At 39.6% G+C, this 23748-nt stretch overlaps 1 protein-coding gene and 1 long non-coding RNA gene across 3 annotated transcripts in view; one reads left to right on the top strand and one right to left on the bottom strand.

The window, feature by feature from the left end:
* rgs17 (regulator of G protein signaling 17) overlaps positions 1-8547 on the bottom strand; it is a 42515-nt gene extending 33968 nt beyond the window's left edge. The window contains exons 1-2 of one of the 2 annotated variants that reach the window (XM_014179913.2): positions 8389-8547; positions 1711-1983 (exon numbers count right to left, since the gene is read on the bottom strand). In XM_014179913.2, coding sequence (XP_014035388.1) covers positions 1711-1713 — 3 coding nt within the window. In that variant the 5' untranslated portion in view covers positions 1714-1983; positions 8389-8547. The remainder of the gene's footprint in view (positions 1-1710; positions 1984-8388) is intronic. The other variant, XM_014179914.2, reaches the window with a different exon arrangement.
* Positions 8548-20597: 12050 nt separating this feature from the next.
* LOC106589253 (uncharacterized) lies at positions 20598-22808 on the top strand. Its single transcript, XR_001324817.2, has 3 exons — positions 20598-20706; positions 21346-21404; positions 21530-22808. It is a non-coding gene; the product is annotated as an uncharacterized lncRNA (long non-coding RNA).
* Positions 22809-23748: the final 940 nt, after the last annotated feature.

The raw sequence follows: 23748 nt of genomic DNA, 5'->3' as shown, positions 1-23748 counted from the left end.
ATTTATGCTGTGACTGTCAGAATAAATTAGTCTACACCTGTCTGATGCGTACAGCTGAAGAGAATTCAGAGAATTCAAATACTGTAAAACTTAAATCAAATCAAAGTTTATTTGTCACGTGCGCCGAATACATCAGGTGTAGTAGACCTTACAGTGAAATGCTTACTTACAGACTCTAACCAATAGTGCAAAAAAGGTATTAAACGCCTAGTCTGAAATTGCCGCCTGTCCCTATAAATAGCCTGGCAACGGTACACATTTCAGTGAATTAACGCACGTTTCAAATAAACGCATGGTCTAAATGAATTGTTTACAAGGTTCACATGTATTACCATGAATTGTTTACGAGGTTTAACGTTTGATTTGTTACATTAAATAATTCAGTAATGACTTTTATCGCCATTAAGAAACTGCTAGCCATTGGCTGCTAACAGCTGAGAAACGCTGATGACAGTTTTTTTGCTTGCCAGTTAACAACTAGAAATCTACCGATCGACCTCTAGTCAAAGTGGTGAATAATTATTCTGTCAAGGAAAAGTTGCTTATATTTTTTTATAGAGACATACTAAGACAAAAGAAACGTGACACAGTGTGTAAATGATAACACATGAGTGCAGGAAATGTATTAAAATGCTGGAAGTGAATGCTGGAATTAAACAATGAACTACGCAAATTAGAAACAATGAACTATGCAAATTAGCAAAACGCTGTGTTCATTAAGGAAAGAGACACCTGGCTTAAATACAGTGCCTTCACAAAGTATTCACACCCCTAGACGTTTTCCACATTTTGTTGTGTTACAGCCTGAATTTAAAATTGATTAAAAAGGTAGATTTCTTTGTTGCTGGCCTACACACACAATACCCCACCTCAAAGTAGAATTATGTTTTTCAAAATTCTTACAAATTAATTTAAAAAAAATGAAAAGCTGAAATGTCTTGAGTCAAGTAAGTATTCAACTCCTTTGTTATGGCAAGCCTAAATAACTTCAGGAGTAAAAATGTGCTTAACAAGTCACATAATAAATGACATGGACTCACTCTGTGTGCAATAACAGTGTTTAACATGATTTATGACTAACAGTTAATGTTCCTGAGTGGCCGAGTTCCAGTTTTGTCTTAAATCTACTTGAAAATCTATGGCAAGACCTGAAAATGGTTATCAAGCAATGATTTGACAGAGCTTAAAGAATTTTTAAAAGGATAATGGGCAAATGTTACACAATCCAGGTATGGAAAGCTCTTTGAGACTTACCCAGAAAGACTCACAGCTGTAATCGCTACTTCTACAAAGTATTGACTCAGGGATGTGAATACTTATGTAAATTACATATTTCTGCATTTCAATTTCAATAAATTTGTTACAATTTCGAAAAACATGTTTTCACTTTGTCATTATGGGGTATTGTGTATAGATGGGTAAGAAAAAAGTTATATTTAATCCATTTTGAATTCAGGCTGTAACACAATGAAATGTGGAATAAGTCAAGGGGTATGAATACTTTCTGAAGGCACTGTAGAAGGCCGTCTCTAATAAGCAAGCGCCTCTTGTGTTCAGTGATTTAAGCAAATAAACGCCTGGGCTATTAATTTAAGTTTTAATGTCGTAACATAAAGAATTTCTTTCAATGATGTACGGATAAAATGTAATGAAACTTAACAGTCACATTCACTACTATAAGGTATTGGAAATCTGTCCTAAGTAACCTACCATAAAAATTAGTCAGTTGCTTCCACAGACAGACCAGGCAGGTGAATCATGGCGTTGAGGTAAGTGGTTGGTTGAACTTGGGTGGGTTCAGAAGTAAAGCACTAGGGTGTGTCTACAGGGTAGTATTGTTGTTCTCACCATCCCTGACGGAGGGCCAGGAAGTGAGGAGGGATAAGGAGGACAGCGGTTTCCGCCTGGGTCTCAGCAGAGTTCAGGGACTCAGTGGGTGGATCATTTGCAGTGTTGATCGCACGAGGAGCAACAATAAACCATCTGAAAAACACAAAAGAGAAATACAGTGCATTGTAATATTGTACAGACAGACAGGGTTTATATTAACCTTTGATCTTGTGCCACTAAAGTATTAGGTGTCAAAATAAATTCCTGGAGGACCGTGTGTCTATGGGTTTTCGCTCCTCCCCTGTATTTGATTAATTAAGGTCATTGATTAATTAGGAACTTCCCTCACCAGGTTGTTTAGGTCTTAATTGGAAACTAATTGAAAGGAAACAACAAAACCAGCAGACACATGGCCCTCCAGGAATGTAGTTTGACACCCCTAAATTAGGCTTACTTTTCACTCTTTTGGTGATTTGGAGTAGCCTATTATATAAAACAAAATAGTAAAGTCCACCAAAAATCTAGGTCTGTCTCTTACCACTGTGCATAATGTAGGATATATCCCAACAGTTTTCAAAAGTGACTGTTATGGACAGTATATCACGTGAGTTTGTGTTCTACAGTTTTAGGCCTTTAGGCTAGCTATAGCATGGGCCTACAGTATGTTTGTATATTCCGACTGCAAAACTACTGCAAGCACATGACCGCAGAGCTCTAGATTGTCATCTCCTTGACAACTACAAACAGACACACTTCCTCATCTGGTTTCTAACGTGGCCTGGGGAGGGCCACTGTACAGTACCCTGCCTAGCCGAGATCTGTGTCAGAGGCTCAGGAGGTTCACAATAAAGACATTAATACATATACTCACAAGTCAAAATTAGCTTGGTCAGGAAACAGTGCCTAGTAGCCTAGGGAAGTTTAGTGGTCTGGGTCGCTGCCTCCAGATTACATAGCCTATACCACAGCAGCATGGGTTTAAAATCAAATCAAATCTTATTTGTCACATACACATGGTTAGCAGATGTTAATGCAAGTGTAGCGAAATGCTTGTGCTTCTAGTTCTGAGAGTGCAGTAATATCTAACAAGTAATCTAACAATTCCCCAACAACTACCTAATGCACACAAATCAAAAGGGGTGAATGAGAGTATGTACATGTAAGTATATGGATGAGTGATGCCCGAGCGGCAAAGGCAAGGTGCAATAGATGGTATAAAATACAGTATATACACGTGATATGAGTAATGTAAGACATGTAAACATTATTAAAGTGGCATTATTTAGAGTGCATTGTATGACGTGACTAGTGATCCATTTATTAAAGTGTCCAGTGATTGGGTCTCAAAGTAGGCAGCAGCCTCTCTGAGTTAGTGATTGCTGTTTAGCAGTCTGATGGCCTTGAGATAGAAGCTGTTTTTCAGTCTCTCGGTCCCAGCTTTGATGCACCTGTACTGACCTCGCCTTCTGGATGGAAGCAGGGTGAACAGGCTGTGGCTCAGGTAGTCGATGTCCTTGATGATCTTTTTGGCATTCCTGTGACATCGGGTGCTGTAGGTGTCATGGGAGGGCAGGTAGTTTGCCCCTTGTGATGCATTGTGCAGACTGCACCACCCTCTGGAGAGCCTTGCGGTTGAGGGCGATGCAGTTGCCGTACCAGGCTGTGATACAACCCAACAGGATGCTCTCGATTGTGCATCTGTAAAAGTTTGTCAGGGATTTGGGTGACAAGCCAAATTTCTTCAGCCTCCTGCGGTTGAAGAGGCGTATTCACCACACTGTCTGTGTGAGTGGACCATTTCAGTTTGTCTGTGATTTGTACGCTGAGGAACTTAAAACTTTAGAATCTGGCCCACTGCTATTTCAGCAACCCTCTCCTCTATCCTTCCTCTCTACTTCTTTAATATTCAATAAACAAAAAATAGACCTACGTAAAGAGTGGGACTGCCCCACTCCTTTAAAAAAAGGAAGATAAAACCCTAAATGGTAGCCCAAGTAAAGGCTCTGCTAACATTGACAATACAGAAACAAGCTGCTGCACATCCCCAGGACCTCACCGCAGTCCCAACAGAGGATTCACATCCCCACGACCTCTCCGCAGTCCCAACAGAGGATTCACATCCCCACGACCTCTCCGCAGTCCCAACAGAGGATTCACATCCCCAGGAACTCTCCGCAGTCCCAACAGAGGATTCACATCCCCAGGACCTCACCGCAGTCCCAACAGAGGATTCACATCCCCAGGACCTCTCCGCAGTCCCAACAGAGGATTCACATCCCCAGGACCTCTCCGCAGTCCCAACAGAGGATTCACATCCCCAGGACCTCTCCGCAGTCCCAACAGAGGATTCACATCCCCAGGACCTCTCCGCAGTCCCAACAGAGGATTCACATCCCCAGGACCTCTCCGCAGTCCCAACAGAGGATTCACATCCCCAGGACCTCTCCGCAGTCCCAACAGAGGATTCACATCATTGCTTTCTATACAGCGAGTTGGTGGTGGTCTATCTATGGCTAGCGACAGCTTCCATCTTCCAATTTGTTATTACGAAGTTTGCGCATTCAAACCAGTCGCCAATGGTCAAATCGCTGAATGTCTCCTTTACGTCCCCTTCTTCCATTGTAATTGAATGATTTACGGTAGCTTAGTCAGTCAGTGTTAAACAACGAGAATCTTCCATAAGTGAGATGTAGCAGGAACTTTTTAAAGTTGTGGTGGCTAGCCTAATTGAGTGTTCAACCACATTTCCAACCATTCATTGTGTGGGTCCGCTTAGTTAGCCAGTTCAACCATTTAGCTTAGCCAATGGTGATGGTGAAGGTGTGCTCATGGCTTAAATAGGGGAGACCCCTCACACCCTTAACTTTTTAAGGTATAGGGGGCAGTATTTTCATTTTCGGATGAAAAGCGTGCCCAGAGTAAACTGCCTAATACTCGGGCCCAGGGTCAAATATTTGCATATTATTAGTATGAGATTTGGATAAAAAACACTCTGAAGTTTCTAAAACTGTTTGAATGATGTCTGTGAGTATAACAGAACTCATATGGCAGGCAAAAACCTGAGAAAAATCCAACCAGGAAGTGGGAAATCTGAGAATTGTAGTTCTTCTTTTGAATCCCTATCGAAACTACAGTGTCTGTGGGGTCACGTTGCACTTCCTAAGGCTTCCATTGGCTGTCAACAGCCTTTAGAAACGTGTTTCATCCTTCTCCTGTTACTAGGCAGAAAATAGGAGCTCAGTCAATGAGTGGACTGCCTGGGACCAGTGAGTTGTTTACTGCGCGGGCACGTTTGGTGCGCCGCTCCTTCTTTTTCCTCTGTAATGAATATGCTATTGTCCGGTTGGAATATTATCGACCTTTTATGTTAAAAAAAAGACCCTAAGGTTTGATTGTAAACAACGTTTGACATGTTTCTACGAACGGTAATGGAACTATTTGACTTTTCGTGTCTGGATTTACGCTTGCGCGTTATGCCTTTGGATAGTGATCTGAGCGCATGAATAAAACGGAGGTATTTGGACATAAATATGGAGTATTTCGAACAAAAATAACATTTCTTGTGGAAGTAGGAGTCCATTCTGACGAAGATCAGCAAAGGTAAGAGAATATTTATAATACTAATTCTGAGTTTAGTTGACCCCAGAACTTGGCAGGTATCTGTATAGCTTGCTTTGATGGTTGAGCTATGTTCTCAGAATATTGAAAAACGTGCTTTCTCCGTAAAGCTATTTTAAAATCTGACACAGCGGTTGCATTAAGGAGAAGTATATCTATAATTCTTTCAATAACTGTTGTAAATTTTATCAATGTTTATGATGAGTATTTTTGGAAATTGATGTGCTCATTGACCGGATCTTTTGGTGGGAATACATTTTCTGAACATCACGCGCCAATGTAAAATGGGGTTTTTGGATATAAATATGACCTTTATCGAGCAAAACATACATGTATTGTGTAACATGAAGTCCTATGAGTGCCATCTGATGAAGATCAAAGGTTAGTGAATATTTTAGCTGTATTTTTGTTTTTTGTGATGCATGTCCTTGCTTGGAAAATGGCTGTGTGGTTTTTCTTGTGAAGTTTATGTCCTAACATAATCTAATTTTATGCTTTCGCCGTAAAGCCTTTTTGAAATCGGACAATGTGGTTCGATTAACGAGAAGTTTATCTTTAAAATGGTGTAAAATAGTTGATTGTTTGAGAAAATGAAATTTTTGCTGTTTTGTATTTCACTGGCTGTTGATAGTGTGTACCACGGGTGGGACGCTAGCCCATAGAAGTTAAGAACTCAATCTAGAAATATGGACAGACATTCTTTTCACATCTGGTATGATTTACGAATTTGCATTTCGCTAGCTGAGCTGTTTTATAAGAAAACGGCTGATATGAATCAAACACTGTAGCTAGTAAGCAAGCCCTCCTCTGCGCCAATGTCATTGGGGCGCGGGAATGTCAAATTCGTATTTTTGTTTAATGTTAACTGTCATTGAAGTTGGGGGTTACTATTGGGCCTAAAATTCACTTTTTGGTCTATCAGCCACTGTGGTAGGTAGATGAAAAAAAAATCTACCAGCCACTCAGATTTTTTAGCAGCCAAAATATTTTTGCCATAATTACTTAAAATGTATTAGTAAGATGTAATGTGACATATTGCTAAATTTCATTTCATTTTTTTTTTACCTGAGTCTTTTAACTAAAATATCAGATGAGACAAAATGTTTATTTTTATTTAACTTGGCAAGTCAGTTAAGAACAAATTACTGTATAGAACGATGACCTACCCCAGACATGCCCGGACAACGCTGGGCCAATTGTGCGCCGCCCTATGAGACTCCCAATCACGGCCGGATGTGATACAGCCTGGAGTGGGGGCGACAACGGTAGCTAGCTCGGCCACCGGTAGACAAGACTACTTCGCCCCCACCTGTTAGGCACTGTTTTCCCACAGTTCTGTGAACGACAGCAAGGGCAGGTAGGACTCCAGTACACAGCAGGCGGGATAGGTAGCTAGCTAGCTAACGACAGCTAGACAGTGTCCTTTGCCCTTGCCTGTCAGGCACTGCTTTCCCGCAGTTCTGTTAATGATGGCGAGGGCAGGTGTTTGGAAGGTGGGAGCGTAGGACACTGTGTGCTAACTTGTTTGCTAGCTAGCTAGGAGGACTCCAGTACACAGCAGGTGGGAGGCAGGATAGGTAGCAAGCTAGCACACCGGTAGACAGTGTACGTCGCCCACCTCCTGTCCGGCACTTTTTTCCCGCAGTTCTGTTAATGACTGTGAGGGCAGGTAGCTAGTTAGCTAGCTAGGACTCCGGTACACACCAGGCGGGAGGCGAGGGCGACACAGGTAGGTAGCTAGCTAGGACACCGGTAGACAATGTTCTTTGCCCATGAAAAGCACCGAAAATATTTATATTTCCCTTTGGACCACATTTGAATCGCAGAGACAATCAGGGGAAATCCATAATATCAAGTGTAACACAAGCATGAAGATCACGTGCACCAATGGGATGTTCCTGCAGATACAGGAACGCCCTGAATTGCGGCTGCAATCACACACTATTGTGAAATTGCCCCCACTTCCTATGGAACGAAATTTCGCCTCCTGTAAGTACAGATTCTGGTTCAACCCTAACCAATGATGCACTTATCTACCTCCCTTGTCAGATGAACTTGTGGATACCATTTTTATGTCTCTGCATGCGGTTTGAATGAAGCTGCTAACTAGTACTATTGCAATTGCTAACAAGAATCAGCGCATCATGATGAAGTCTATGGCTAGCATAACGACCTCTTAACTTCCTTCATACTGGATACAGACATAAAAATTGTATCCACGATTTCATCTGACTCTGGGGAAGTAGACAAGGGCATCATTGCCAAAATCTCGAATTATCCCTTTAACCTTAACCACACTTCTAACCTTATGCCTAACCTTAAATTAAGACAAAAATAAAATATTTGTTTCCATGAATTTTTACGATAAGCCAGTAGCAAATTTGGACTTTGTGGCTGTCGTAACTTGTGACAACCCCTAGTTCGTTAATAACAAATAAACTGACTCGCCTAATTAAATGCATGAAGAAATAAGTTAGCTAATGAACTGTAATACAATCGTACATTTTAGAGCTAAATACATGTTAAAGTATATGCATTCTTGTCATAACTTCCTAAAGCATTCGCAACATAGCGGTCGTTGCCTGCTGCTCATCCTTGGGTGTTTTGCATGGTCTCTCACTGTCTTGCAGCTGTGATTCGAAGAATCTGAACTAGCTAGCTAGCTAAATCATTGCAGGTAACGTCAGCTGCAAAGACAACCTGATTCCGCATGGCAAAACACCAAATGATAATGCAAAACCACTACAAAGATACGATAGTGCCTTATTGTCGCATCAAAAAAACTACGAATAACACCCACTTTCTGTATAGCTAGCTAGCCCTCCACCGTCAGACCGTTCTCATGTTCTGTGCTGCGAAGAGGCGGCAGCTAGCTACTGAGACTAGCATGGCTAGTGCTAGCTCGTGGGACATTTAACATAAGAATATCCATCATCTTACCCTTTTAATTCTGGTTGTCAGTCGTCTATAGTGGTTACTTTATATGTGTTTTATGTTGATGCTTGTTAGATCGCACAGTAAAGATACATCCTGCCGTTTAATCTCCATCGGCGGTGTTTTTCTTCCATCCGCCCAACTTCAGCACCGACACCGAAACAGTTGATATACTGCGCATGCGTGCTACTGTCAGCTCAACGCTGGCCATGCAGGGTGCGGGAAAGGGAGCTGCTTACATTGATTTTTCAAAGATGGAGAAGTAATATTGAAACATTTACTGTAAGTTTCCCAGTGTCTTTGCCACATAGATGGCCACCGGTTGGCCCACCTTAATGTAGTCTGAAATACAGTTGCTAATTTCATTCTTACCCAAGTTTTTACAATTCCTGCTTACACCATTGGTTCGATACTTATGTCAATCTAAGCACAAGCTAGTTGTTGCTCAAGTGTCTGAAACTAAAACATGTGTTTGCATATGGAATGTATACAATATTTTTCTGAACCAAGATGAACAATTGTTTGGCTCTAACAAGATATTAAGTATTCCCATCTTTAACATAATGTTTTTTTTTTTAAATCTTGTGTTTGTAATCATTTGGATATTAAATTGCAATAGGAATAGGCATTTTGTATCACCAGCTGATTATTATAGAACACATTAAAACTCCAACATGATCTTAAACAATCTTATCATAAAATGGATGCAGACATTTAACACAAATTAAATAATACGAGTGACATTTTTATAGAAAAATTAATGATCTTTTCTCATATTTAGGTCAACAAGAAAAATCGCATTGCACCATAGAAGTACCCTGACAAATATCCAACATAAATGGGAATGAGAGTTTGTTCTCACCGGAGATAGAAAAGAGCCCTGTGTGCTTTCAAGCCCCTCCATCACACTTTACTAATTGTGGTTGCTGTTGTAGACTACTATCTTGGTATGAGGGCTTCAGTGCCAGTGGACAGGTCATGTCTAGATGGGATACAGCTTTTGTCAAATTGATGGTAAAAATTTACTTTTTTATTTTTTATTTTTGCTAACCCTTTTCCTAACCATAACCTAATTTTCCTAACCTGTTAAGTTAATTCTCCTAACCTGCTGCGTAAGTTCTCCTAACCTGCTACAAAAAAATCTATTTGGACATAAACTGTATCCCTTCTAGACAAAATCCAGTGGACATTGCAGTTTCACTTTGTGAGAGATGGGAAGTGCAACAAATGTTTGCTCTAATCCTCCACTGGGAGGCATCAAAACCATGTTGCCTTCTAATTCCGATGACTACAATGGGTAAATCATGCCTATTGTTAAATGGAGGGCAATAGAAATTATATTCTGAAAATTCATGGTGTTACTGTATAATGTGATAGTAGTGACTCATTAAAAGTATAGCCTATTTCTTTTGTACAACTCGAAGAGGAAATTATAGAGGCATTATCATATTATAGAATACATTTATAAGGCCTAATGTAGGCTAATCAATACAGGGGTTAAGGAACAGTGAATGTCGTTTCATTATGCCCAGTGGCATAACAACATCAAAGAATTAGCCAACCTCTCCCAAACTGAGGCAACCTTCCACAAAGAGGGTCTTAGACCAGACGATAGACATGGTACAGCAAATGAAATGATCAAAGCACTATCAAAAGTAGCACAGTCCCTACCACCCAGCCCTGCTGCCCTTCTTTTTACCAGCATGCCCTGCTCCAACAGTCCAAGCCTGGGAAGTCTACAGAAAGCTACAGAAGGTGAAAACCCATAAGGCAGCGGGCCCAGATGAAATCCCAATTTATGATTTTTTTTTTTTCTCATGATGTCAAGCAGAGGCACTGATATTGAAGGTAGGCCTTGAAATACATCCATAGGTACTCCTCCATTTGACTCAAATGATGTCAATTAGCCTATCAGAAGCTTCTAAAGACATTACATAATTTTCTGGAATTTTCCAAGCTGTTAAAAGGCACAGTCAACTTAGTGTATGTAAACTTCTGACCCACTGGAATTGTGATACAGTGAATTATAAGTGAAATGACTTGTGTCATGCTGTCACGTCCTGACCAGTATAGAGTATATTTGGTTATTGTAGTTTGGTCAGGACGTGGCAGAGGGTAGTTGATGTATGTATTATGGGGTTTGTCACTGGTCTATGTCTGTGTTTCTATGTCTAGTTGATTGGGGTTGGACTCTCAATTGAAGGCAGGTGTGTTGAGTTGCCTTTGATTGGGAGTCCTATATAGTAGGGTGTGTTTGTCTTTGTTTTTCGTGGGTAGTTGTTTGAGAGCACTGCTTTTTGTTGAGCCTGCAGTCACTGTTTCATGTCGCTAGTTTGTTTATCGTTTTCTTCCGTGGTGTTCGCATTATTTTATAAATATGTTGAGCACGAAACCCGCTGCGCCTTGGTCCCATTCTCTCTACGACGACAAGAGTGACACATGCACAAAGTAGATGTCCTAACCGACTTGCCAAAACTATAGTTTGTTAACAAGAGATTTGTGGAGTGGTTGAAGAACAAGTTTTAATGACTCCAACCTAAGTGTATGTAAACTTCTGACTTCTGACTTCAGATACCCCCTGTTTTTTTGGTATCTGTACTTTACTATTTATATTTTGACAACTTTTACTTCACTACATTCCTAAAGAAAATAATGTACTTTTTATTCCATACATTGACACCCAAAGTACTCGTTACATTTTGAATGCTTAGTAGGACAGAAATTGGTCCAATTCATACACTTATCAAGAGAACAACCCTGGTCATTGCTACTGCCTCTGATCTGGCGGACTCACTAAACACAAATGCTTCATTTGTAAATGGTCTGAGTGTTTGCAGTGTGCCCCTGGCTCTCCGTAATTATATATAAAAAAACATTAAAATTGTGCCGTCTGGTTTAAAAAAAAAAAGGAATGTTTTCTTATTCATACTTTTACTTTTACTTTTGATATTTAAGAATATTTAAGCAATTACATTTATTTTGATAACTAAAGTATATTTAAAACCAAATACTTTTAGACTTTTTCTCAAGTAGCATTTTACTGGGTGACTTTCATTTTTACTTGAGTTATTTTCTATTAAGGTTTCTTTACTTTTACTCAAGTATGACAATTGGGTACTTTTTCCACCACTGCTCATACAGATCCTATTAAATTAATAGTATTATAATTCCTAATTCTATCTTGTAACTAACTAATAAATCGATAACCTAGGAACGATGCACAGCACATGATGTTTCTGATTGTCATAATTAAATGGATTTGATTGATTAGACTGGCCTGAAATGACCTTTGATGGACTAGCCTGAAAGGACCTTTTAACGAGACAAGAACCATCAGCCACTTAGGATTTGCATTGAAAAGGTTAATAGTACACTGACATTACTGTCTTCTGAAAACAGGAAAGTGTGTCAAATAAGTTATTAACTTTCTCAATAGCCAAACAATAATCAAATCATTATTAGACCCATGGTATTTACGGGAGGATAAGCGGCAAGAAGGGTAGAAGCAGTTGTTGCTTCTGTCGAGAAAACATAGGTTAATTATTTTCCTTGTCTTGTAAATATAACGAAGGTGGTTTGGAACAACGCCTGTGTGATAAGTAACCTTGCTTCATCACACGAGCAGGTGCTCAGGAGACCGGGGTTCAACCTGGCTTTAAAAAAGTTTTGTGCCGTGACTGGAATGGGTCAAACGACCACAAGGTCAAAGGAGAGTGAAGTGTAACGAAGGCGGATTGGAATCATGCTTGCATGATGAGTAACCTTGTCTGAGACCTGAAGACCTACATTATTAGCTCCACAAGCTAGGCTTTATCTCCTAACACAGTCTTGTGGTGCAGAGGAGATACAGGTTTCATTCACTGGCCGGTTTCCATTTGACAAATCTGACTATAACTCTATCCTCCTGGTTCCTGCTTACAAGCAAAAACTCAAACAGGAAGTACCAGTGATGCTCTGAATACGGAAGTGGTCCGATGAAGCGGATGCTAAGCTACAGGACTGTTTTGCTAGAACAGACTGGAATATGTTCCGGGATTCATCGGATGGCATTGAGGAGTTTACCACATCAGTCACCGGCTTCATTAATAAGTGCATCAATGATATCGTCCCCACAGTGACTGTACGTATCTATCCCAACCAGAAGCCATGGATTACAGGCAACATCCTCACTGAGTTAAAGGCTAGAGCTGCCGCTTTCAAGGAGTGGGACACTAATCAGGACGCTTATAAGAAATCCTGCTATACACAACGAACCATCAAACAGGCAAAGCATCAATACAGGACTAAGATAGAATCCTACTACACTGGCTCTGATGCTCGTCAGATGTGTCAGGGCTTGCAAACTATCACAGATTACAAGGGACAACCCAGCCGCGAGCTGCCCAGTAACGCAAGCTTACCAGAAGAGCTAAATGCCTTCTATGCTCGCTTCGAGGCTAACAACACTGAACCATACATGAGAGCACCAGGTGTTTCGGACAACTGTGTGATCGCGCTCTCCGTAGCAGATGTGAGTAAGACCTTTAAACAGGTTAACATTCTCAAGGCCGCAGGTCCAGACGGATTACCAGGACGCATACTCAGAGCATGTGCTGACCAGCTGGCACTTGTTTTCACTGACATTTTCAACCTCTTCCCAACCCGGTCTGTAATACCTACATTTTTAAAGCAGACCACCATAGTCCCTGTGCTCAAGAATGTCTAAATGCTATTGCCCAGTAGCACTCACATCTGTAGCCATGAAATGCTTTGAAAGGCTGGTCATGGCTCACATCAACACCATCATTCCAGACACCCTGGACCAACTCCAATTTGCATACCGCCCCAACAGATCCACAGACGACGCAATCTCTATTGCACTCCACACTGCCCTTTCCCCCTTGACAAAAGGAACACCTACTTGAGAATGCTGTTTATTGACTACAGCTCAACGTTCAACACCATAGTGCCCTCCAAGCTCATCACTAAGCTATGGACCCTGGGGCTGAACACCTCCCTCTGCAACTGGATCCTGGACTTCCTGACGGGCCGCCCCCAGGTGTTGAGGGTAGGCACTGGGGCCCCTCGGGTGCATTCTTAGTTCCCTTCTGTAATCCATGTTCACCCACAACTGTGTGGCCGTGCACGACTCCAACACCATTATTAACTTTGCCAACGACACGACGGTGGTAGGCCTAATCACAGACAACGATGAGACAGCCTATAGGGAAGAGGTCAGAGACCTGGCAGTGTGGTGCCAGGACAACAACCTCTCCCTCAACGTCAATAAGACAAAGGACCTGATTGTGAACTACAGAAAATGGAGGGCAGAGCACACCCCATTCACATCGATGGGGCTGTAATGGAGCGGGTCAAGAGCTTTAAGTTCCTCGGGGTCCACATCACTAAGGACCTATCATGGTTCAAACACACCAACACAGTTGGGAAGAGGGCACGACAACTTCTCTTCCCACTCAGGAGACTGAAAAGATTTGTCAGGGGCCCTCAGATCTTCAAAAAGTTCTACAGCTGCACCACTGAGAGCATCTTGACCGGCTACATCACCGCTTGGTATGGCAACTGCTTAGCATCCGACCGTAAGGCCCTAGAGAGGTTAGTGCGTAGGCCACGGCCCAGCACATCACTGGTGCTGAGCTCCCTGCCATCCAGGATCTCTATACCAGGCGGTGTAAGAGGAAGGCCCTAAAAATTGTTAAAGCAGGCTGTCATGTGCCTTTTACTGAGGAATGGCTTCCATCTGGCCACTCTACCATAAAGGCCTGATTGATGGAGTGCTGCAGAGATGGTTGTCCTTCTGGAAGGTTCTCCCATCACCACAGAGGAACTCTAGAGCTCTGTCAGAGTAACCATCGAGTTCTTGGTCACCTCCCTGACCAAGGCCCTTCTCCCCCGATTTCTCAGTTAGGCCGGGCGGCCTGCTCTAGGAAGAGTCTTAGTGGTTCCAAACTTCTTCCATTTAGAAATGATGGAGGCCACAGTGTTCTTGGTGACCTTCAATGCTGCAGACATTTTTTGGTACCCTTCCCCAGATCTGTGCCTCAACACAATCCTGTCTCGGAGCTCTACGGACAATTCCTTCGACCTCATGGCTTGGTTTTGCTCTGACATGCACTGTCAGCTGTTGGACCTTCTATAGACAGGTGTGTGCCTTTCCAAATCATTTCCAAACAATTGAATTTACCTCAGGTGGACTCCAATCATGTTGTAAAAACATCTCAAGGATGATCAATGGAAACAGGATGCATCTGAGCTCAATTTCGAGACTCATAGCAAAAGGTCTGAATACTTATGTAAATAAGGTAAGAAATTAAGAAATGCTAGCGGCCATGAGTAAATTCAAATGTGAGTTGGTTTCGGGGTGTGGTTTGATGTGGGTGTCTTGTGTGTGTGTTTGTAGGTGGGATGAGATAGCCAAATTATTTAGCAAATTAGTTTCAGCTGGCTGGTGTGCGACCTGACTTTGACTTTAGATTGCCTATCTCTGGGGCTAGTTAGGGACCGTTAATAAATACATGTAAATGAGACAATATTTTCATGTAGCACACCTTTAAGTTTTCTCATTAAATGCTTTCAATATTTGTATATGAATTTCTACAATTCATAGTTGGTTTGAGGTTTTTAAGTCATTTAAATTTAGAGCTATTGGAATTTTAACATGTTGTCCCATGTACATTGTGTAATTTGCCAATGGTCCCTAACTAGCCCCAAAGGGATATTCAAAGTCAACCCAAATTTACCACAGGCATTACAATTGTGTTGCATGTAGCTGCACTCTGAATTGATATTTACTTGCCTGTTGCCAGCTGTGGGCATGTGGGCAGGATTGAAACACATCCAACCTTAATTTATGTTGTGATGCAGTCACAACCACAAGTCTCACACAACTCAGTTTTGGAGAAGACTGACTGCATGACCGAAATTGTACTATTTACACTTTGTAGTCAATTTTGATAGTAGAAGAAATGTTTTTGACTCATATCGATGCCAGATTGATATCTAACCGGTGCTGTAGGGGTGGGTGAGGGGTCAAGGGATGGGAGCGGTCCACTGTGATGTGAAATCTCAACTAAACACAGCAGACACCTCGTCACTCCAGGGGCTTCTTGTAATGCCAGCTACTTTCTAGTGCAGTATGTTGTAGTTTTTATTTTTGTCATAAAAATGTGTCAGTAAAACGTAAGTGATTTGTGGTTATTTAATCTCATATCAGACTGAAATGTAAAAAAAACATTTGATCAAAAGGCTCGGGACGAATGACGCCACTGGTTAAGGCACAAAGGAGCAAATTGGAGGTTGCAAAATGTGTTTCACTACATTGTGAGTCATGGTGTCATGAAGTGAACTTGTTTGCTACACGATAATAAATAAATATGAAAAACAAAGTGCTGGTGCCCTCGAATTAGTAAAAACTATAAGGTTGTGATGACTTGGTATAGATGCTATTCGAAAAAGGTAATCTATGGACTGGCTGGCATTAAAACACAGGGGATGATGGCCACCACTCAGTAAACAAATGGATAACGATTAATAATGGAGCTTACTTTTCTTCTTTAGTCAAAATAAAAACTTATAATTAAAGAGAATAAAAATTCAGAATAGTTTTTTAGTTATGCAATATTCAGAATTTACTTAGCTTGCAAGCAGCTATTTTTCCTTTTTAATCATTGTGTTCAGAAAAAAATGTATTACTCTCCCCAATACTGCGCAATTATTATGCTGCTCTAAGAGAAAGAATCGCTGAAAGAAAGTATTGAAATTGCACAAGTAAATTCAAAGAACAAAACTTTCCTTCAGTGAGTCTGAGTCATTGAAAAATTGGTAAAGATGATGGACTGAGGGGATGATGTCACAAGTGACTTTGAATGTCCTTGTCAGGATGTTCTCATGCAGAATTCAGATCAGGGAGGGACCATCGTTAATGTCAGGCAATCTGAAGTTCACACATTAACAGAGCGTACATCCCGCCACTGTTTTAGTAAACAGCTGAGGGTTGGAGCTGGAGAAATGTAACCACTCTCAAATTGATTGGCAGAGCTATGGATGTAAGGACTGGCCATTTATGATACTGTATGAAAATGATAGTTTTAACCATGTTTGAGGCTATACAGTGTTGGTTTAAAATGACATTGTTTGCAAACAATGGAGTAAAACAAGCTATTGTTTTGGGTTCTGACAGTTGAACTTAGCTCATGAGGCATTTATAAGTTATATTCTTCAAGAATAAATAGGTGTATATCATAAATTAAAAAGTAAAAAAATTGATGTAGCAATCGCAGATTGCCATTTGTGCAATTATTTTATTTCACCTTTATTTAACCAGGTAAGCTAGTTGAGAACAAGTTCTCATTTACAACTGCGACCTACGAATGCATAATCCATAATGTGCTGTCACTTTAATCTACATGAAGCAGCAAGTAAGACAATATGAATTTTTTTGGGGGGAAACCATTATTATTTAAATTTGTTCTTTGAACACATTATCCTATTTCCTCAAGGTGAAAAATAATCCCTGTGGTCATTTGCTGTGCTGCATTGTACATTTGTGAAAGTATTGCAAAGTACAGGGATGTTGGTGTGTACCGCGAAGTGCATTTGGATATTTCAAGTGAAGCTTTAGGGAAATAAAAGTTTGATTTCAATAAAATCCATTTAGTGCTATAATAGATCAACACTTAGGTTTTCAGTTTTGTGGAGCTGTTTATATGGCAATGAGTGGGCCTTAGGTGCCAGCGTCGTCAAGGTGACAGCTTCATCAGACTGAAATGAATGTGAGATGTTCATGAAGGAATAGCTACAGCAAAATGTGTTAATTTGCTTACTTAGAAATCAGAGGTATCTTATATTTCTTTAGAGAGTTGAAAGATAATTAAAATGCTGCTTGCTAATTGCATTGTTAAAGGCAATGAAGGTGACTTATGTTTTCATTTACTAAGCTTCCTTAATATTCTTTGTTTATAGACTTCAAACATATCCATACTTTATTCCTCTTTAATTGAGAGTACTTACCAGTTATGTGATGTATTTGGAGCATCAATTATATTGTAAAATATTTGCACATTATTCTTTTTAGAATTCTTCAAGCTCTGTCAAGTTGGTTGATGATCATTTCTAGACAACCATTTTCAAGTCTTGCCATAGATTTTCAAGCCGATTTAAGTCAAAACTGGAACTTTGCCAATCAGGAACATTCAATGTTGTCTTGGTAAGCAACTCCAGTGTATATTTGGCCTTGTATTTTAGGTTATTGTCCTGCTGAAAGGTGAATTGGTCTCCAAGTGTCTGATGGAAAGCAGACTGAAACAGGTTTTCCTCTAGGATTTTGCCTGTGCTTAGCTCGATTACGGGTTTTTTTCATCCTAAAAAACTCCCTAGTCCTTATCAAATATAACATTAATATGTAATGTATTGTGGAGGCAAGAAAGTGAGTAAAAGTTTAACAGCTTGACATGAACTATAGCATCTTTAGTCTAAGTTTCACACACTACAGAGCCTGTCTTGAATAGGATTCATACCCTTGTAACTGAATGGAATGTTTGATCCAGGGCAAATTTAATAGTTACCAATATGCTATACCTTTTATTTGATTTCCACCTCTAAATATGCTGTAGTCAATTCACACAGCAAGGGAGCAGGCTCAGCTGATTTATAGAGGGTAGCGATTAAAATGAAGTCCTGGAATCTTGTTCAGTGTCCAAGGATAACAAGGTTTGCTTGCAGTTTCATGCTTTCAAACATAATGATAGGCTCAGAATCCCCCAGATGAAATCATCCCTCTCTCTTTTCCACTTGACATTTCATACGGAATACAGATGAGATGTCTGTCACACACTATGGTACTGAATCTATTTTGACATCCACAGCCTATGGACAAAGATACGGCATGAAATGTATTAATGACATGAAAGATGAACTGCAATATGACATCTTGAACCAAAGCAGGGTAGCTTCCTACTTACAGAAATTGGCATAAAGAAGTTCAATCTGCCTAAACTGCCACTACAGGCCCTTCCCAAATGTGAACAGAGATGATAACAAAATCTATTTGTTTAAAGGTTACAACAAAACCAAAGCAATCAAATGCATTGCCTTTATAATATACTGTCCCTCCATGGCAACTCAATTAACTCACTTTTAAATGTCCTTGTGTAAACAAAAGATTTGTCCTTAAACATTGATCCTCATCATTTGCTTGTGGATATCAGGTCTGGGCAGTCATTCTCTTCCTCATTCAAGCAAATAAATTCTAACCATACAGATGCATTCCAAAGCCATTGTTCTTAGCAGTCAGGGAAATGCAGAATAAGCTTCAAATTAGAAAAGAAAATCCCCCACCAAAAACAAAACCTCACTGCTCGCCTCAAGGCACCCATGCTTTCACAAAAACTAGAAAACAATCTGGCATTTGGAATCCCTTTCGGAAGAGAGAGAGAGAGAGAAAGGGCAAAAAGCCATGCACTATTGAAAAGCCATGCACTATTAGAAAAAAATGGTTATTTGAGGTGTACAGAACCTTATGATTCTTTGGATGAGTTTAAAGAAACCTTTACTGAAAAAGGTTATATATATACAGTGCCTTCAGAAAGTTTTCATACCCCTTGACTTATTCCACATTTTGTTGTGTTACAGCCTGAATTTATAAAAAAATGAAATACAGATATATCTCATTTACATAAGTATTCACACCCCTGTGTCAATACTTTGTAGAAGCACCTTTGGCTGTGATTACAGCTGTGAGTCTTTTTGGGTAAGTCTCTAAGAGCTTTGCACACCTGGATTGTACAATATTTGCCAATTATTCTTGAAAAAAATCTTCAAGCTCTGTCATGTTGATTAATGATCATTGCTAGACAGCCATTTTCAAGTCTTGCCAGTGACTGGGTGTATTGATACACTATCCAAAGCCTAATTAATAACTTCACCATGCTCAAAGGGGATATTCAGCATCTACCAATCGGTGTCCTTCTTTGCGAGGCATTGAAAATCCTCCCTGGACTTTGTGTTTGAATCTGGACTTGAAATTCACTATTTGATTAAGATACCTTACAGATAATTGTATATGTGATGTGTAGAGATGGGGTAGTCATTTAAAAATCATGTTAACCACTATTACAGAACACAGAATGAGTCAATGCAAGTTATTATGCGATTTGTTAAGCACATTTGTACTCCTGACCTTATTTAGTCACCTTATTTAGGCTTGCCATAACAAAGGGGTTGAATACAGACAAACACAATTCCACTTTGACATTATGGGGTATTGTGTGTAGATCAGTGTGACACAAAATCTAAATGTAATACATATTCAATTCAGGCTGTAACACAACAAAATGTGGATAAAGTAAAGGTATATGCTGTGTACCCAGTGAAGGCAAACAACCTTGAGGATGATGTCTCTTCCCCCTTCTGTAATGGGGATTTTAGACAACAACAGATAACAAAAGCTAAGCCAGTCACATCAAATTCTGAAATGACAGCTGATTATCTCTGTTTTCATTTGTTTTAGCTGTTTTGCATTGATATTTATATTCATATTAATGATTCTGCTGTATGATTTCGCCTGGTCAGAAAAATGGCTAGCTGATGTCTGACACCATTAGCTCTCTATGGCAGAGGGGGAGATGGAATTCATAGTTTGCAACATTGTTGCCAAGGTCTGAGTGACTAACAACAAGGTTCATAGAAACAGGGTGTGTTCGAAAGTGCGCTCTGGGCGTTCATACATGCAGAGCAATGTACTGTAAGATTTAAGTTCGCTCTTGGAGCGTTCAGAGCGCACACTGCACTGGACACTGGCCGAGGAATAGCGTTGATCCGAGCATTTTGACCTCACAAAGGCAGTCAAGCACCCAAGCTAACAGGCTAAAGATGGCTACCTTGCTAGCTCCTTCCAGACACAAATGAGAGAACACCTTACTCTGACCATTTAACTCGCCAGAGAAGAGCTGGTTAGGCTGTTTTCATGTTATCTGGAGTTGGTGACTGTAACTGTGCTGCTGGCAACAATTTAATTATGTTGTTTTGCTGAGTTCACTGACACCGGTCATATATTCAGTGAGTGTTGCGTGTTCGTAAATTCATCAGTTATTCTGCGCTCTGGCACACTAAGTGCTCTGCAATCGGAGTAGATAGCCAGAGTGAATTTAGGAATGCACCCTTAGATACAAAATATGTTACATTTATAGAAAATGTTGGTCAATTCAAAATGTAACTGCCATTCCTATTATAAAACCAACTGTCATTCCAGCATGACCATTCAAGGGGATGATTGTTGAACCAACTTGGAAGTAGCCTACCAATAAGCACATTATTTTTCAATGTATTAAGGTAAGCAAAGTTTATTATTTATTTCAAATATATGAGGCCAAAGTCATATGATAAACTATAGGCTTGATAAATAAAGTTGAAACTTGATTAGAATTTGAGCATGTTTGTAAACTTAGCTAGCTAAACAGAAAAAGCAAGGCCACTTTAGGCTAATTCACCACTTTACTAGCTAGCCAGCAAACTCTTTCAAATAAATATTATTTGTTATTATGGGATATGCCAAATACAGCTACAGACCCAGCCTGACATTGTCAATTAGCAATTGTTACATTTATTTCACTATTTCAATGTGGAATTCATTGAGGGGACTTTGTTGTGCGGCAGGTAGCGTAGTGGTAAGAGCGTTGGACTAGTAACCGAAAGGTTGGTGGATTGAATCCCCGAGCTGACAAGGTGAAAATCTGTCGTTCTGCCCCTGAACAAGGCAGTTAACCCACTGTTCCTGGGCCATCATTGTAAATAAGAATTTGTTCTTAACTGACTTGCCTAGTTAAATAAAGGTTAAATAAAACAATGTATAAATGAAAATATTTCATGAAGCCATTAGAAGACTGAGGTATGTATAAATTATTTATAATAGATTATGTATAACAAGTTTTGGTGATTCAATAGCCTCTGCTCTGTCTGGTATTAACTTAGAACTATCAGAGGCTGAGGATCTCTCTTTTGGCTGCTGCTGCTACTGACAGCCACTGCTTGTAAGTTGTTCTTCTACATCTTAATAATTATGTCTGCATAGGCTTTTGTCTTCGTTTTGGCAGATTAACTCAAGCTATTTCTGAAGATTCATTTATGTTTTTGCTCCTTTTTTCTTCTTCTCTAGAACCAGTCTTGCAACAACCCATACTGTACTGGCGGAAGGCTGCCTAGCGGTTTAGGAGTGGTTCCTGATGCAGGAGTTTGACCTGTGGCCGAAAAGTGGAATTGATCTGACAATTGGAGGGCTGCTGCACTGCAGCTTGAACATATGCTCGTCTCAACTATATGTGTGAGGTCTGCTGTTTATGGGGGTTGAGAATGGAGCAGAAGACACATTTTTGTTGTTCATTGTAACTAATGGGCAAAGTTGTATTGGATTGCATTGTATTGTATTCTAAAGAAGTCATCCAGAGTTGACATGGGCCATCATTCAAACAAAGAGATGTCTCCCTGGCCACCAGTGCAAATTTTCAAACTATGTTTGAATATAATGACAATACATTCCTAAAACTATGCTGGTATATTTTTTTCCGTTATTGAATAGTTTATTAAATGATGCTGTTAGTTAAAAAATATTACTATTTAATAGTAGCAGCCATAATTCATAAAATGGCACCATGCAGGATTCTATATGGAATCATTTAGGTTCAGTGAAGAAGAACCATTAGGGTTCTGACCAAAGAACCCTATGAAATGGTTCTGTATAGAACTTTTAGAGGTTCCATATATGAAGCAAGAGATAGAACCCTTTTTGGTTCGTTAAGGAACTTTTTTTCTAAGTTTGTGAGAAACCTGTTGAAACTAGCTGTCAGTGGACTGACAAATGGTGTATGGTCCCAGAAGGCCAGACCCACTCTGGTTTGGCCATAATCATAGCCACTTGCTAAATCATTTTATCAGGAAAAGATTTGTTTTGGGAATTTTCTAAATACCTTCAATATTGTGTATTTCCATTTTGGCTCTATGCTTAGAAATGCCCGTCTGGAGCAAAATATCCCAATTTCAAACGTTCCAAAACAGTGTATAAAATTCTAAAAACAGGCAATTATGGATAACAACTGAAAAATGATCTTTAATGAAAATGTATCTCAAAACAGTGATTTCTAAAAGATGTCCAGAGATTTGATTTATTCCGTCAGATTTGTCTAAAATCCTAAATGAATCAGGAATGAGCAGGGTCAGTTATACCATAAGGACCCCCTATTCATGTCTTCATTGCATGTAGTGCAACAAGACCACACATGGTCTGTAAAGTTCTATACTTTTGATAGATTTAAACAAACAATATTGGAAGCACCATGGTATGGTGCTTCCATTAACTGGTGCAACCATTAACTGTCAAATCCATCTGAATGATAGATTACAATAGAATATACATTTTGGTTCAAATATGTTACATTTAATTAGGGTTTAGAGTTATAAAGCAATTTAGGAAAATCTAGATTGCTACTGTGTATAACACTTGAATGAAGAAGAAAAATGCAATTTATGTCAAATTTGTAAAACATGAACTCCGTCATATTTGTGTCTAACGTCAACTCCGTCAGAGTGCTGAAAGATCTGATAGAATGGATATGTTTTCATTAAGGATTTTCAAATGAATAATTTTCTATATTTTGCAAATTTTTGTATTGAACTTTTATTTTTAGAGGCTAAAATATGTCTGTTTTGAATATCTGTTAACAACTCCGTCAATGGCTTGTAAACTTCGTCACTGATGGCTAATAACCATAAAGTCGTTTTTTTCGGTGTCAAAATTATGAACAAATATTTTATTAACTTCTCTGCAACATATGCTTAAACAATTGAAGCATTTGCTGTGCTAAACCTAAGGGATAATGTTTATTTTAGAAATGTTGTTTTAAGTTCTAAATCTAGTACAACATGCCAGAATGCTAACAAAATTAGCCCTGGAGCACTTAATAGGGCTATAAAACTAAACAAAAAGATGTTTAGAAATTTGTATGACATATTTAAATAATCTAATGTTAGAATTAAACAAGCAAGGCCTTCAAACACTTGTTGAACAAAAATTGTACAAATAAAATGCCTTTTATGGTGTCTGGTGAAGGTCACATAAATACAGTTAGTTGTATTTTATGAGAAAAAAAATACATTTAGGTTGTTTCTTTACATGGTATGATAGCTGATACATTGGTCTCTGTGGGGGAATTTTAAAAAAAATAGCATGATATTAGCTATAAAACTACACATTTTCCTCTCTGCCCCATGGCAAAAAGGGGGGGCCCTTGCTAGTACCATGCTGGATCACTGGATCAGCATTATCACAATATGTAATTACCAACTGGATTTAATAGGTAATTGAAATGACCAATAGTGAAA

This window comes from Salmo salar, chromosome ssa28, assembly GCF_905237065.1.
Source record: "Salmo salar chromosome ssa28, Ssal_v3.1, whole genome shotgun sequence".
Taxonomy (NCBI): domain Eukaryota; kingdom Metazoa; phylum Chordata; class Actinopteri; order Salmoniformes; family Salmonidae; genus Salmo; species Salmo salar.
Note: the sequence above shows the minus strand (reverse complement) of the source record. Positions and strands in the feature narration are given on the sequence as shown.